The sequence below is a fragment of the Eubalaena glacialis genome, chromosome 13 (assembly GCF_028564815.1).
Source record: "Eubalaena glacialis isolate mEubGla1 chromosome 13, mEubGla1.1.hap2.+ XY, whole genome shotgun sequence".
Classification (NCBI taxonomy): domain Eukaryota; kingdom Metazoa; phylum Chordata; class Mammalia; order Artiodactyla; family Balaenidae; genus Eubalaena; species Eubalaena glacialis.
The window spans coordinates 63,257,833-63,274,244 of record NC_083728.1 but is presented as its reverse complement, the minus strand read 5'-3'; the positions used below and the strand labels follow the sequence as shown (position 1 = coordinate 63,274,244).

Below are 16,412 nucleotides of genomic sequence, written 5' to 3'. Positions count from 1 at the left end.
TTCCCATAATGCCTCGGACTAGCAGCAGCTGTACTCTCTGGACTACATATCCCAGAGTGCAATGCGCCTCTACGCTGTCCTATTAGGGCCGAGCACGCGCTCTTAGCGGTTCCGGGAGTAGGTGGGATTCACTTCCGGCAGCAGGCATTGAAGTCATGGTAAGAAGGCGGGTGGTGGGAAGTAAGGGAGGTGACGTGCTTTGTGGGTCGGGGGCAGGCCTGGGGCAGGCCTGCAGACGCCTGGGGTTCTGATTCGGAGAATCCGCGGGAGGGACGTGGGTTCCGATTTGTTATTCCCCGCTCTCCTCTGCGCTCAGGTCACGTGGGCCAGCAACGGCGATAACTAAAACTCACTGAGCACTCGCCGAGCATCAAGTGCATTTGAAGGCTTTAAAACCATCATCATGTTCAGTATATTTTGGATCCCCATTTTGAAAGATGAAGAAACGGGGGCCCAGAGAGGTGGAGTAATTTGCCCAAAGATCCACATCTGGTGACTGTAGGAGTCGGGATTGGAACCCAGATCTGACTTCACCGCCCAAAGTATCTTTCACTGCACTATTCGAGGTGTGGAACTGTGCATCTCATAAAACCATTGTGCTACGGGTTGACGCCTCCCTCCTCCTCCGTTCTACCCCATCCCTCAATTTAGGCCAAGTAAACAGCTTTTCCCTTCTGACCCCAAGATGACGCTTTAACCTGACCGAGAATTGGGAAGTTATTATGATGAATATCTTGCGGATTTGTTACCCACTAGGACACTGATTGAGTTTCCTGCTTGGGGAAATGTCACACAGGCTGTGGATCCAGTGCCAGCCCAGAGTTGGCCCTCCCAAGGTATTTGTTGAATGAATGAAGGCTGCGCCTCCTTTCCTATACCTACTTGAGCTGTCTGGAGAAAAGAGGACAGGTTTAAAAGTCAGACTCTGCCCCACTCACTGGCTGTGTGTCTTTGGGTAAATTTCTTACCTTCTCTGGGCTTAGTTTCCTCCGTGGTAAAGTAGAAGTAGTGGTTCCCATTGCAAACAGCTTTTGTGAAGATCACGTGAGGTAAAGCATCTGGCTTTACCTTTCTTTCCATCTCTGGCAGTGATGCTGGCCTCACAGGATTGGTGGGAGCCTCCGTGTAAGATGCTTTGCAGCTGTTCCTTGTGTGATTAGCATGGTTGAGTTCCATGAGAGAAATGGTCTCCCTGTCTCCCTTTCAGGCTGCCTTCCTCCGAGCTGTGCCGCGGTCGCCAGGGCCAGCTGCATGGGGAAGGCCTCTCCACGAGCTGTGGTGCTGCAGTGGGCGGGATCCTAGGAGGTGGGTGGGAAGCAGGCCACCAGCCTCCAAGGAGAAACCACCCGGCACAGAGACAGAGACATTTCAGATGGTGTACCGGTTTGATGCCATCAGGGCTTTCGGGTACTTGTCTCGGCTGAAGGTGGCACAGACGGCCCTGACGGTGGTGGCCTTGCCGCCTGGCCTCTACTGGTACTCCCAGGGCCTCATGACCTTCAACTCCCTGTGCCTGGCGGGCGGGATCGCTGGCTTTGCCCTGGCCATGTTGTGCTGGATGAGCCATTTCTTCCGGAGGCTGGTGGGCATCCTGTACGTGAACGAGTCGGGCACCATGCTGCGGGTGGCCCACCTGACCTTCTGGGGCCGGCGACAGGAGACATACTGCCCTGTGGCTGACGTGATCCCCATGACGGAAAGCCAGGATCGGCCTCAGGAGCTGTTCATGCGGATCCAGCAGTACAATGGGAAACAGACCTTCTACCTCACCCTGCGCTACGGACGCATCCTGGACCGAGAGCGTTTCACACAGGTGTTTGGGATGCTGGACAAGCTCAAGTGAACGGGCAGGAGCCAGGCCTCCTGCAGGAAGCCTGAGGGTGTGGGCGGGGCTGAAGGAGGGGTCGGGCAGCTGGAGACTTTGCTGGGGCCCCTGGGAACTTGTCTTTTGGGATGAGGAAATTCATGAGGTAGAAGTGAGTAACTGGGTTTAGAAAGAGGCCCTGAGTGCAGATTCTTAACTGCACTTGTGTGTGACATTCAGATAATGGCCAGAAGTTTCTGTTAAGAGCCAGTTCTTGGAGGAAGAGATGCTAAGCTCTCTCGAACAGTTTACACTGCTGTGAAATCAAAGACAGAGAGATGGGGGGCGGAAACCAGAAGACTTGCGTCTGTCAGTTTCCAAATCCCTGTCCTGGGGCAGGTTATCAAGTTTCTCAGAACCTTGGTTTTCACATCTTTTTTTTTTTTTTTAACATCTTTATTGGTGTGTAATTGCTTTACAATGATGTGTTAGTTTCTGCTTTATAACAAAGTGAATCAGCTATACATATTCATGTATCCCCATATCTCCTCCCTCTTGCGTCTTCCTCCCACCCTCCCTATCCCACCCCCCCATCCCACCCCTCTAGGTGGACACAAAGCACCGAGCTGATCTCCCTGGGTTTTCACATCTTAAAGTGGAAAAATCCTCCCTGTCTCCCGGGATGGGTGTGAGAATAAACAATAAATGTCATTGTTAGTTCAGAGGTGATGGCGCCGCAAAAGGCTTCCAGGCAATGGGTAGGGATTTCACCAGCCCTATGCTGCGCCCCCTTGTGGACCCAGCGGCGGGGGGACCAGGATGAAGCCTAGAGGTTGGTCGTTTATCCTGCCAGCACGGTAGCTGCACAGCCACTGGGGCAAGGTTGTAATCCGAGCAAGTTCACCGCCCAGAGGTCTAGGGGCTCTCACATCAGAAGGCTTTGCAGTGTGATAAAGTCAGATGAACTATATGCTGGTGTGATACTTTATAAAATAAAGCCGGGTATATGTAATGTCCCCCGTAATTAGCAATATGCTTATTATATAATTTGTAGCAAAGTAAAGAGGAAAGAAGTCATGATCTTTGTAATTCTGCCACTCAGAAGTCAATAACTAAATTTTGTTTTGTGACCTTCCAGTCTTTTTATTTCAAATCATAGTAAAATATAAACATAAATTTATCCTTTTGACCATTTTAAGTGTACACTAAGTGGTATTAAGTATATTTAGTGTTTTGCAACCATCGCTTCTCTCCATTTCCAGAACTTTTTCATTATCCCAACCAGAAACTCTGCACCCATTAAATAGTAACTCCCCAACGGCCCCTTTCTCCAGCCCTTGGCAACCACTAATCTGCTTTCTGTGTCTATGGATTTGCCTATTCTGGATATTTCATGTAAATGGAATCATCCACTGTGTGGCCTTTTATGTCTGGCTTCTTTCACTTGGCATAATTTTGCAAGGTTTACCCATGTTGTAGCAGGTATCAGAACTTCATTCCTTTTTTATGGCGGAATAATATGTATATATCACATTTTGTTTATCCATTCATCTTTCGATGGGCATTTTGATTGTTTCCACCTTTTGGCTGTTGTGAGTAATGCTGCTGTGAACATTGGTGTACAAACATCTGAGTTTCTGCTTTCAATTCTTTTGGGTATTTTCTGAGAAGTGGAATTACTGGGTCATACGGTAATTCTAAGTTTAACTTTTTGAGGACCTGCCAAACTTTTCCATAGTGGCTGCACCATTTTATATTCCCACCAGCAATGCATCAGAGTTCCAATTTATCCACATCGTTTTTTTTTTTTTTTATAATAGCCATCCTGATGGGTGTGAAGTGGTATCTCCCTGTGCTTTCAGTATTTACTTAAAACATAGATGTTATCCTGTATCTGAAATTGGCTTTTTTTTGCTTCATGTTATAACATAAGACTATGTCAGTTATAAACATTCATTTAAAATATTCAATCACAAGGAAGAAACCTTGTGGCTCTGTGAGATGCGGGGTAATCATTTTGCGGTATATACATGCATAAATCATGCTGTATACCTTAAACTGATACCATATTGTATGTCAGTTATATCTCAGTAAAGTTGGAAAAAATGGGCAGCATACCTTACAAATAGATAAAAACAAAAGGCCCCGATTATTTGATTTTTTTTCATTTAAATACTTTTTATGCAAAAAAAAAAATCAGTAATTGCAAAATATTCCACTGAGTGGATGTAGCTGGTCCTGTAACCTTTCTTGTTTAAATGATTTCCATTTTTTCATTGCTATAGAGAATGTGATAAATGCCGGCTATATGGAGAGATACGTTTCCTCTGTGTAGACTGCAAATGGCATTTTGAGAAAAGTGACTTTATAATCACGATAACATGAAAGAAGTTAGATCTTCTTAGTTAATTTATTACATTTCACAGAAGCAAGTAAAGCATGTAATTTAAGACAGTTTGTTCCTGCAGGCTTCCAAATCAGCCAGTCATCCCAAACCTCTTCTGCTGGGTGCTGAAGGCACCACGGTTCATAAAAGGGGAGGATTTTGGCCTTTGTGGGACTGACAGCATCTTGGTGGGGAGGGAGGGCGGATGCTAAGTGCATGTGTGTAATTAGAAATGGGGAGGGACTTCCCTGGTGGTCCAGTGGTTAAGAACCCGCCTGCCGATGCAGGGGACACGAGTTTGATCCCTGGACAGGGTGGGAAGATCCCACATGCCACGGGGCAGCTGAGCCCGCGCACCGCAACGAAAGATCCCGCATGCCGCAACCAAGACCCGACACAGCCAATAAATGAATAAATAAATATTAAAAAAAAGAAATGGGGGAAAGTGCAAGGAAAGAGAGGAGTGGGGTGGTCTGAGGCAGAAGAGCGGGAGGGGTGAGGTTGGGAGAAGGGCCGGGACTTTGAAGGGGACCCCAGGTGTGAGGAGGAGAGGGACGTGAGCACCACTTGTTCAGGCTGAGGGGACACAAGCGTGCGTTGTGGACCGGAGTGGGGTGGGTGCCTTTGCTAAGGGGAGGGCCCTGAATTTGATCCAAATCACTGTGGGGAGGCTTTGAAGGTCAGTGAAAGAAAGCTTGCGAGCTCTTAAGCACAAGAGGAAACAGCTTTTAATTTGTATTTGTTTTTAATTAAAGATGCAAATGAAAGGGCATAGACTTATTATGGATTTATCGTCGCCTCTGTTAAATTCCCATCGCGTGTTAATTCCAGCCAGTCGAAGGCCATGGTCTGGGGAGTGTGTGACTGTGTCCCTCGGATGTTTGGGAATGCTGGGGTCCCATTGTCAGCCGGGGTATATCTGCAGGGTCTCTAGATAGAGGGGCTGTGCGTGCCTTGGACCGTGTGACCCAGAGCCCGGTTGTGGGCCTGGGGGTTCCCGGAGAGCCGCAGACCCACTCAGAAGTGCCGGCTCTTAGGGTAAATGGCATGTGGTTCCACTGACTTAATTTTATACCAACTTTACTCTAAAAGTACAACCAGAACCTGACTGCTCTCACCTGCTCCAGCCCTGCCATTTCGATCCAAGCTGCCCTTATAGCCTCTGGATTATTGCAACCTGCCGCTTCCATCCTTGCCCTTCTAGAGTCTGTTCTCGCAGCAGCCAAAGTGATCCTTCCTTTCTTTCTTCCCTCCTTCCTTCCTTCCTTCCTTTCTGCCACACCTTGTGGCTTGCGGGATCTTAGTTCCCTGACCAGGGATCGAACCCATGCCCCCTACAGTGGAAGCACAGAGTCCTAACCACTGGACCACCAGGGAAGTCCTGCCAAAGTGATCCTTTTAAAAAAGAGAATCATATCACTGCTGTAGAAGCTGAAGTCCTTACTGTGGCCTACAGGGCCCAGCATGGCCTGGCCCCGCCCCTACCCCCAGCTTTCTTCCCTCATCCACAACTCTGCGCTGACCACTTCAGTTAGCTATATTTCCCTTGCTCTTCCTCCAATAATCAAGGACTCTGCAGCCTCAGGGCCTTTTCACTGACAGTTCCTCTGCCTAAAAGCCTTTCTCCCTAGGTATCTACATAGAAGTGTCTATCTCTCTCTCTCCAGTTCCTCTCTCTGTAGAACAGGGGTGTTTATTTATCCTCTAGAAGTTGTACTGAGGATTCAATTATATAGAAGACTTGATTATATAATTATCTGTAGAGCTGCTGGTTCCCTTCCCTACCTTTCCCTCACCTGCTTGTCAGTGACTTCAATTCCTGTGAACCTCTTCTCCCAAAGACACAGTCTGTGCCTATAAAATGTCTTAAGAGGGATTAATGATCTGACCTTGACTTATTAAAACCAAAAATTAACTCAAATAGGCCTGTTGGGCTACCTGTAAGCACTTACCTGAGTGAGCTTCACCCCCTGGAGATCCTGATTATGTCTGGGGTGGATCCCCAGAATCTGTCTTTTTGTCAAGCTTGAGGCTAATTCTGCTATGCAGCCATGCTGGGCATTTCTGAAGTAGATGACCAGGGTGGACAACACCAGAATGACACATGCCTCTGTGTCCCTGGGCCAATTTTTTTTTTTTTTTCCCTACAGAATAGGTTCTCCACCTGGGCTCCATGTGTAGAATCACCTGGACACCTCTTAAAAAATACTGTTGCCCAGGCCCATGACCAGTTTCCCTAGAGGGGATTCTCATGCGTAGCCTGATTTGACAATCACTGCCCAGAAGTGTCAGCTCAGTGGGAGGTGACAGCCCCAATTCTCACTGGCTCTGGCACGAAAGAGCCTCCACTTGGATGCGTGGTTTGCTCACGCAGTACCAGCAGAGGGCACACAGAGCAAATGCATCATTCTATCCCTTTATTTCCAAGCTAAAATTACATGTGACAAGGGAAACAGTTTAGGGTTTCTGCAGTGCACCAGCAGGGCAGTAGTACCCAGTTCCCATGCTCCAGATCAGCAACAACAAAAACAACAAAACTCGCCTGTGCTCAACCCTGCAGATTCTGGTTGGGCAGAAGCTGGGCATCTGTATTTTGATGCTTCCCAGGTAATTCCAAGGCACCCCAGGTTTTGAGAATCATTGTGTGGGATTGAGCCTTCCCAAGAGCCGTGCCTCTCTGATGGTCAAGCAGCTTCTCAGAAAATGGAAATGGTCTTTAGATTCAGGTGGTGTGTGGATATATTGGTGATTTCCCCCTTCGAAAACAATTCCAAAATAATCATCTAATAGAAATACCCAAGCATGTATATGAGAATGTTCACTGAATGTTTCTAATAGTGAAACAAACACACAACAACAACAGAAAGTAAACTGAGTTGCCATTAGTAGGCAACACAGTTAAATAAGCTATGGAATATTACACGCCCTTAAAAAGAGTGAGGTTGAACCATATCTGCTGATGTGACAAGAAAATCATGGGGTAGTGTTAAGTGGAAAAAGCAAATCAGAGAACAATATAGTTCTGTATGATCCTATTTGTGATTTTAAAAAACACATTCCAAATTTTTCACAGTGGTTAATTCTGGGGAGAAGATTCAGGTGGATGAGGTAGAGGGAAAACTTCTACTTTGAACTTTATGGCCTTCTAGTATTGTTTAAAATTTCCGTAACAAGCATGTTATCCATCTTAACAAATGAAGTAAAATGCTGTAATAAACACAATCTCTTTTGCCGTCCTTTCCCCCTCCTGCCAGCTTTCGAGGTAAAGAGAAAAGTTTCTCAACCATGAATCTCCATTCTGGACTTGGAAGCTGGGTGGACAGTAGGAAACAGTCCTTAAAAGCATTAGTGATACAACCGTGTTTGTATTTTGTAGACTGGTTTTCATTTCCATCTGCTGAGAACCATCTGGACTTTGGGCACCCCACCTGCCCTGGGCTGTGTATTACTTAGATGCAGGAAATGGGGTAACCTGTAGCACGTCCATTTTCACATGGTAGTTGCTAGGGACTGAATGTTCGTATCCCCTCCTAAAATTCATATGTTGAACAATAGCCCCCCATGTGATAGTGTTTGGAGATGGGGCTTTTGGGAGGTGATTGGAGTCAGATGAGGTCATGAGGGTGGGGCCCCCACAATGGAATCAGTGCCATGTGAGGACACAAGCAGGAAGAGACCCTCACCAAGGACCCAACCCTGGACTTGCAGCCTCCAGAACCGTGAGAAATAAATGTTGGCCGTTTATGCTGCCCCATCTCTGATATTCTGTTAGAGCAGCCTGAGCTGAGACAGGTAGTCCTCCAGACCGTGGTGAGGTCTGCTCCAACTGGGGACATTCACAGTGTGCATGGCTGGGAGCCGTTGTCCTTCCTACACCGGTTACCAGAACTGAGCCTTACCTGGTCATAGGCCCAGATATCCCACCCCCAGCCCATCATAAATAAGCATGTTTAATGCACTTCCCAGAACAGATTTGATGGGCTTATGCTGCTTGCAGGGGGCCAGCCTGGGATGAATTAGCCAAATAACTAGGAGCTTGCCCTTGGCTGCTTTAAAAATTCAGGACTTGTGAGTCCCCGGATGGAAAGCCACTGGGTCCCTTTGAAACCTGGGCAGAGTCCAACTTTTATGGCCCTGTTTTGATCCTGCAGCATTCATTCAACCATAAAATCATGCCTGATGAGGGTTAATTAGGCAGGGTTGATACCATCTGGCCACATTTGTACCAACTCTAGTGACAAAACATCTGTTTTACTGATTAACAGTTGTAATCTACTCTGGGATCTGGTGGGACTTGTCCCCGTGTTGGGAAATAGGTTTAACATTTAGAACTATATGTGAGCTAGGTTCACAGAGATCAAGTGGCAAAAGGAACCATCGTGTATTAAGCACCTACCATGAGTCAGGAGATGATTACATGATTTTTTATTTATTTTGTTTATTTTTATTTTTGGCTGTGTTGGGTCTTCGTTGCTGCGTGCACGGGCTTTCTCTAGTTGCAGCGAGCGGGAGTTACTCTTCGTCGCAGTGCACGGGCTTCTCATTGCGGTGGCTTCTCTTGTGGAGCACGGGCTCTAGGCACACAGGCTTCAGTAGTTGTGGTGCATGGGCTCAGTAGTTGCGGCACGTGGGCTCTAGAGCACAGGCTTAGTAGTTGTGGCGCATGGGCTTAGTTGTTCCGCGGCATGTGGGATCTTCCCGGACCAGAGATCGAACCTGTGTCCCCTGCATTGGCAGGTGGATTCTAAACCACTGCGCCACCAGGGAGGTCCCGATTACGTGATTTTCTTGAATCCTTCCAGCAACTGTTGGAGTTGGAGAACCAGAGAGAGGTCGCAGGTGTAGGGTGAAGCATGTGGCTTGGAAGCAAGACTTCCTACCTGCTTGAACCCCAGCCCTGCCACTCCCAGGCTGTGACTGTGGGCCAGTAATATAATCACTGTCTGTGCCTTGGTTTCTTCATCTGTGAATTAATGATTAAAAAAAGCACCCACTGAGGGTCGTCGAAGGGGCTGACTTACTACATGGAAAGCACTTAAAAATAGCGCTTGGTCCAGGGAAGCCCTCAATAAGTGTCAGCTGCTTTACTATGATCACTCTCTGCAGGTGAAGTGACTTACTCAAGGTCACCCAGCTAGACAGCAGCAGAGTTAGGTCATTCTACTGCCTTGTCCTGCCTCCCCAGGGGGTGGAGAAGGGGGAAGAAGGACAGAAAATGGAAACAGTGACTGTTTTTAACAAAGGTCCTTGCACCTTGCACCCACCTGCCTTAGGGATATACGCTTAGGAGCTCACACGAATGCTGACCAGTTCAAGTTCACTTTCCCAGGCCGGTGGCCAGGCTGGTGGCGAGAAGGGTCCTGAGTGGCTGATCCTCAACCAACCCCATGCTGACTCTATGTGCTCATTCACACACACCCATGTGTCTCAGATCCTGGCCTCCAGGCTGTGTGATGCTGGGCGGGTTCCCCAATCTCTCTGAGCATCAGGCCCCTCATCTTACAAACAGGCAGACACACACATAGCTCATAGGTGTGCTGTGAACATTCCAAAGCCCCGGCAGAATATGCTTGTGCATAGCAGATGCTCAAGAAATGATAACTATTATCACTATATGTGATTATTCTTAAAAGCATATTTAATGGTAGATATTGCTTTCCTAGCCAAGTCAGTTATTTCATAGACCTGTTTGGTGTCCCAGCCGGAAGGAGCCTTGGAAATCATGTGGTCCAAACCATACATTTTCCAGGTGAGAAAAAGAAGGGCCATGGAGGGCCACTGAGACAGCTGGGTGCAGAAGTGAGTCAGGAGCCCACGACCCCCGGTTCTAGGTCAGGACACCAGGAGGACCAAAGAGCCAGATCATTTCCACAGGTGCTGACTCAGCATCTCTTCCGTGCCTTCCCACGCTGCACCTGCCTCCCGGCTGATTCCCATCAGTCATCAGCTTACCACCTCAATCCGTGATGGAGAGAATGTGATTTAATTGGTTTGGGGCGGGGCCTAAGCATTAGGATATTTACGAAGTTCTTTAGGGCAACTCCAACGTGCATCTAGTGTTGAATGTCACTATCCGGGATGTAGTGGATTCTGTGCTTTTCCTTCCCTCTCCATCCAGCCCATCATCGCTGTCCTGGTTGGGCCACCTGGTCATCTTGATGGCCACAGATTCCCGACTGATCACCCAGTCTCTCTGTCGTTCACAGTGGACAATCAGGACATTCTTTCTAGAATGCATGTTGGATTACCCCCTGCTCCAAACCTTTGGTGGCTCCATCAGTTCATGGAAGGCCCAGACTGGCACAGAAGGCCCTCCAGATCCGAGCCCTGCCTGTTTCTTTGGCCTGGTCTCCAGGCTCTTCTGCTCTCCTTGTCTTTGTGATCTAGTAATGCTGAATGCCGTAGAAATGCCTGCCTCATCCTGCCTTCGTGCCTTCAGCTAGCTGTTTTCTTGGTCTAGAATACCTTCCACCCCTCCTCTGAGTCACTGGAGCAGTTCCCACTCAACCCTGAAGTTGAAACTCAAGAGGCCTAACCTCCACCCTGACTTGTGCCTATCCTTTGTTCATGTACAATATCCTCCTGTATCCTGGTCCTTAAGCTGGGTTGCTATGACCTTTGCCCCACTGGAAGGTGAGCTGAGGGTAAGGACCACACCTTGTCCATCCCCATTACATGGCATGTCTTGGATGAACTCTGATGAACTGAATGGCCTCACCAGGCTTCTAAGCCCAAAGCAGACTTAACGCAGGTAGAGAATTCCCCCAAGACATCCCTAAGAGGTGCTTAATCATAGGTGCTTCATAAGAACTTGTGAAGTAACTCCTTACCAAAACCATTTCCAACCAAAAAGGCCACATTTACTCTGATGTTTCCATTATAAATATTTTGTTTTTAATTTAAGAATACTGATTAACACAGGAAACTGAGTTCATGGAATTGTGCATATGGTCATCAGTTACACTGTGACGTGTTAATTTCTTTATCATTTATTGGCACTGTCAACAGAATACTGTAAACAAGATCACTTTGTATGCGTAAGTTGGCGAGGCTCCCTAGCTATGGTTTTCTACCATGAGCTGATATACAGATAGCTATAGACAGGTATAGATATACAGATTATATTAATGTTGTGCATGATTTTGCATGGTTACTGTCAGTAAAAATTATTTTAAAAACACCCATTTATAATAAAAGTGAGGATGTGCTAAGATTTGCTATGACTGGACCTTGTTTTCTGTAAAAGTGATGAGATTTGCTAGTGACATTTACTAAACTCTATGGCACTAATGTGTGATGGATTCATTTCCGGACCGTCGGCCACAGAAGTTCTTCTGCGTGGGCTCTGCCTGAGCCAGCACCCTGTACTCTGGGCTCCCTGTGTTTTCACCAACCTCTGGCAAGTTTCTTGAGCACTGCTGAGAATGTTTTCCTTGAAATTCTCGCAGCTACACCTCCACCTCCAAAAGAGAATGTCTCAGGAACTCACTATGCCCTGAGTCAACGAGGACTGGCTGATAAATGGCTTAAAAAGTTTTATAAGTAACTTCCCTTGGTAAGGAGTGAATAAGTCTGGAAATGACTTTCCAGATAAAAAAGATTTCATTTCTCTGTCAGTGCCCTGTGGGGAGAGAACAAAATATTGGAGCCACTCTCTCCACCAAAGAGAGCCAACGTTTCTGGTTGTGCCCTGGCTTAAAAACCTTTTGGACTCCAGGAATCTCATTGTATGTTTGGATCCAATGCTAAAGTTCTCAGGAGAAAGCATACATGAATTATGGTTTGGTTTGCATTTTGCTTGTTTGTTAAATAAGGCCTTGAATCTTGGGATATTGCCTGTGGAATCTGGATCCCCAGTGAAAAGTGTGAGGCTGTGAACTCATGTGTCTTTGCATATGCTGTTCCCTTTCTGCAACACTCTTCCTTGTCTTGTCTACTTGGTGAACTCTTGTTCATCCTGCAAAATCCTGCTCAAATGTCACTTTCTCCTTGGAACCTTCTCTGACCCTTAGGTGGATTGGGCCACTCCCTCTGATTTCCTGATGTTCCTACACATACGACTGTTATGGCATTAATTGTTGGTTTAAGAGTCTGTTGTCCCCAGTGGGATGTGAGTCCCTTGAGAGCAGGGACTAGGTTTTATTTCACCTTTGGATTTCTAGTGCTTAGCACTGGGCCTGCGACAGAGCAGGTATTTAATGTAAGTTTCATGAATGAATGATTGGATAAATAAATGAATATACAAATGAGTGAAAGCTGCAGAGAGAGGGAGGCTCCATTTAGTTGGCAGTGCGAATGCCCTTGGACACGGCAGAGCTTAAAAGCAACGAATTAGCACTGAGTGCAGGAATGCAGGGTGAACCGGGATTCAGGGATTTCCCCTTCGTCTGTTAAACATGTGACTGCCTTTCATTCTTGGAAAAAATAGGATGATGACCAAATCTGCTGAAAAGCGGAAGCAGAAAAAACCAAACCACTTTGAGATATTTGGATGGTTAGTTATTAAAAGAGAAAAGTGCTGAATTGAGAATCTTGATCTGCCTGGCTCCCAAAATAGTCGACCAAGGCACCAGGAGACCAAGTGGCTTCCTTTCGGACAGACTTCCTTCATCTACCTGCTAAACAACACTCAATGCTGGAGGACGACCAAATGCTCTTTTCAGGAGCATCTGAGGTCAAATCAGTTCCAAAATTGTCTCGCCTCCAGCAGAGACCCCCTTAGCCTCAGCCATCATCCAGTTAAGCCTCTAAGCATCACCTGCCTGGTCATCTCACAGTCACTCACGGCAGGAAAATCTCTGACTTGGAGGGGTCACAACAAGGAAACCACCTTGCACCAACAACAGGCTACTTTTTCCTGCATGGAGCTCTGGCGCCTTCAATTCATGATGCCTCCAGCAAGAAGACACCTAGTCCAGCTTTGATGTAGCAGCAAAGCCGTTGCTGGGGCGGCTCAGAAGTGGAGCTGAGGTGGATGAGCAGAAGCTAGAGGAAGGGTCCCGGGGCGAGGGGTCCCAAGTCAGACCCCAGGTGCCGTGGGGACAGGAGGAGGGGTCTCTGCTTCCCCAGGCCTGGGCTTACACTCCTGGGCGTGTGTCCCTGGGATGATCGGGCGCAGCTTTCCTTCCACAGAGGTCTGGGCTGACGTTTAACGGGAGGGAGGGAATTTGGGGAACGAGGGTGGTGAGTAAGACCTGTCGGCGATGCCACCCAGAGATTCTCCCAGGAGGAAGCCCCATGAAGGCGAGAATTCAGAGTTTGGAGAGGAATCCCCAGATGGATCGGGGGAGTGGCCCTACTCTTCAGGAGGCCAGAAGACCCCTTCCCACACCTCCAAGCTCAATCCCGTGTCCCTACTCTCCTGCCTTAATATGCTCTGTCCTGCCCATCACTGGACTGCACATGGGACGTGCTCAGAGCTTCGGGGCCTGGGGGCGGGGGGGAAGCATGTCTGTTTGCATAGGGCAGGGGGAGCCAGCGTCCTCCCCATTCAGAACGCGTCACTTGAGAGGGATGGAACCCAGATGTCCCAGCCACCAGCCCCAGGAGCAGGTATCATTCCCTTGACTGGCTTCCAAAGGTATCGTGGGGGTCGAGGGTGGCAGATACCTGGCCAGGACCCTCGGGGCCCAACCTAAGACCATGTCCAGGGCTCAAGCAGAATTTCTGGGCTTAAAACCAATGTGCGCCATTGGCTCTGCAGGGAGAGAGCAAAGCAGCCCCTCCCCTCCCCCCAAGCCACCAGAAACATCCCCTCCCCACAAATAATCCTCCAGTTTATGCATTCACCTCTGATACTTTAAGTGAAAACATGAATTAGGCAAACTAATCAATTTGACAAGGGGTGAGATCAGGGCTTCCTCAGAGCGTGGAGGAAATGGCTTCTTTACTTGAAGTCGGCTAAGATGTCGCTGAAAATATTGAGGAACAGGTGTGCGTGGTGGTCCCTGAAGACCAGAGTGGGACGGAAGCGGATGGATTTGTCGCCGCAGCCCCCCAGCATCAGGCCTAAAAGGAGAGGCGGGGGTGGGTTAGGGGCTTGGGCTCGGAGTCACGGGCTGGGGAGCCGGGCGGGGTCACACACAGTGGCTACCCCATCCGTCCGAACCGTTCGGTCCTTCCTTCCAGCCACCCGTCCAGCCTTCCTTCCCGTTCTCTCTCATCGGCCAGCTCACCCGCCCTTCTCTTCCCTCCCTCCCTTCCAACTTTGAATGCCAGCTCTGCTGCCCCTGAACTAGGCCTGCTGATTGAGAAATCCTGACACAAAGTCCTTGCCTTCCAGAAACTCGTGGTGTGGCGGGGAAAGAAAATAAGAAGTAAATAACAAAAGTGTGGGCAGGTCAGCAGCGCTTATGAAGGACGGAATCTGAGTTTTGTGGGTTTTTTTGGGCCGCGCTACGCGGCTTGCAGGATCTCAGTTCCCCAACCAGGGATCAAACCCGGGGCCCCGGCAGTGAGAGCGTGGAGTTCTAACCACTGGACCGCCAGGGAATTCCCAGAATCTGCTTCTTTTAAAGGGCGATTTCACCTTTGACTAGGTGGGGCTCCTTGGCTGGGTTGTATAGCATCTCTGAGACTCAGTTTTTTCATTCTCAAGAGGAGGCGAATTACCCCTGCCCTTCAGGGCTGCTGCAGGATTCTCTAAGATGGTCCAGGTGAAAGACACCAGCTTTGACACATAGTAGGCTCTTTGATCTGCCCCACTTAAAACTTCCATGGCTCCTGTAGCTCTTAGGAGAAAGTCCACAGTCTCGAACCTCATCCCCAGGCTGACGTGAACCTGATTCACCCCCTGCCACCCGTCTGTCCCTTGTGACACTCCACGCATTTGTTTTCTCCCTCTGTATGCCCCATTCTGCCCAGCTAAAGGCACACATCCCTTCCCCTGCCCGGAATGCTCCTTCTCACCTTCTTCACCTGGCCAATCCCTATTCATCCGGCAAGATGTAGGGTAAAATGCCACTTCCTCAAGGAAGCCTTCCCTGATTTCCTGGACATTTTCCCCAGCTATTCGTTCTCTAGCTCTTTTTCCTCTGTTCTAGGACTTCTAACTGTAATAGATTGTTTATGGAATATTCTCTTTGATGTCACCCCTTCCTGCTAGACTGCACGCTCCTTGAAGGACGGGACCCCAGCTCTCCTGACCCTCTCCGGAGTTGGTACCTCTCACCTCCTGCTCACCTTCTCTGCGAACATCGTCGAATGAATAAATGTATAAGGAAAGCTCCCTGGTAACTTTCTCTTCTTTTGAGAAAGGCAATTCAGACTATTTTTAGTCCTGTGAATCACCTTCCCCTCCCCCTCCCTCCGGGTCCCCCACCAGGAAATGTGGGTACCCCTGGCTGCCTTACCTTTGTTTCTGGCTATGGAAATGAGTTTATTCCGTATGGATTCATCTGGCGTGTCGAAGGAGCAGAAGGTGCCTCGTCCTCTCACTCTGCTGATGAGCTGGGGGTACCGGGCCTGCAGTGGGGACACAAGGCCGGCATCAAAGCCAAGGAAGGCAGCCATCAGCCCACGTGGACCTCATGGCCACTCAGGACAGGGGCGGCCTGCGTTTGTGACAGACTCAGAACAACAACGTCCCTGCCAAGCCCGGCCCTGGCGTGTCCCATACTCCAGCACCAACAACTGCAAGCAGGGTGCAGCTGTCCCCCCAGGGGACATAAGTAAGTGCCTGACATTTCTCCTGCCACGCTGGTGACAGGGGAAGGAACACTGTGGCAGGGGGGAAGGGCCCGATCCTTCCACCCTTCCCAGAGGCTTTTCCTAGCACCTACCCCTGCCCAGCCTCAGTCTAAATGCAAATCCAGCCCAAGAAAAGAAAAAGAAATTCCCCCTAGAGCTACAGCACAGTTAGAGGCTCTCAGCTATCTCAACAGCCACACTTGCCCCTTCAGAGTCTGCAATCAGGCAGATCTGGGTTTAAAGCTCCCCATTCTCATCCAGAAAATGAGGAGAATTATAGTTTCCTAACTTCAAGTTGTTCTGGGTTAAGGGTGCCAGAAGAAAAACAGGACACCCAGTTAAATTTCAGATAAGCAACTTCTAATTTTTTAGTATAAATATGTCCCAAACATTGCATGGGATATACTTACGCTAAAAAAAAAAAAAAATTAGTTGCCATCTTTTAAATTTAACCGGGTGTCCTGTATTGTAATTTGCTAAATCTGGCATCCCTACCTGGGAGAGGAAGACGGTGGTCCCTGAAGCTCCTGCCTC

General features: G+C 48.5%; 2 protein-coding genes across 5 annotated transcripts in view; one reads left to right on the top strand and one right to left on the bottom strand.

Annotated features, from left to right (window-relative positions):
• The first annotated feature begins 134 nt into the window (after positions 1–134).
• TMEM186 (transmembrane protein 186) lies at positions 135–16,228 on the top strand. 4 transcript variants are annotated; one of them, XM_061210010.1, is made up of 3 exons: positions 139–158; positions 317–836; positions 1,208–2,972. In XM_061210010.1, the coding sequence occupies exons 2-3, from the start codon at positions 786–788 to the stop codon at positions 1,841–1,843; spliced, it is 687 nt and encodes a 228-aa protein (XP_061065993.1). In that variant the 5' UTR covers positions 139–158; positions 317–785; the 3' UTR covers positions 1,844–2,972. The 4 variants fall into 4 exon arrangements, 3 of the variants coding, with proteins under 3 accessions (XP_061065994.1, XP_061065993.1, XP_061065992.1); XM_061210011.1 differs by lacking the exon at positions 317–836 and having other exon boundaries at positions 135–158; XM_061210009.1 differs by lacking the exon at positions 139–158 and having other exon boundaries at positions 295–836.
• The window catches only part of ABAT (4-aminobutyrate aminotransferase), an 86,610-nt gene continuing 84,164 nt past the window's right edge, over positions 13,967–16,412 (bottom strand). Inside the window, exons 15-16 of the mRNA XM_061210008.1 lie at positions 15,542–15,653; positions 13,967–14,198 (exon numbers count right to left, since the gene is read on the bottom strand). Of these exons, the coding sequence (XP_061065991.1) occupies positions 14,077–14,198; positions 15,542–15,653 (234 nt within the window). The 3' untranslated portion in view covers positions 13,967–14,076. The remainder of the gene's footprint in view (positions 14,199–15,541; positions 15,654–16,412) is intronic.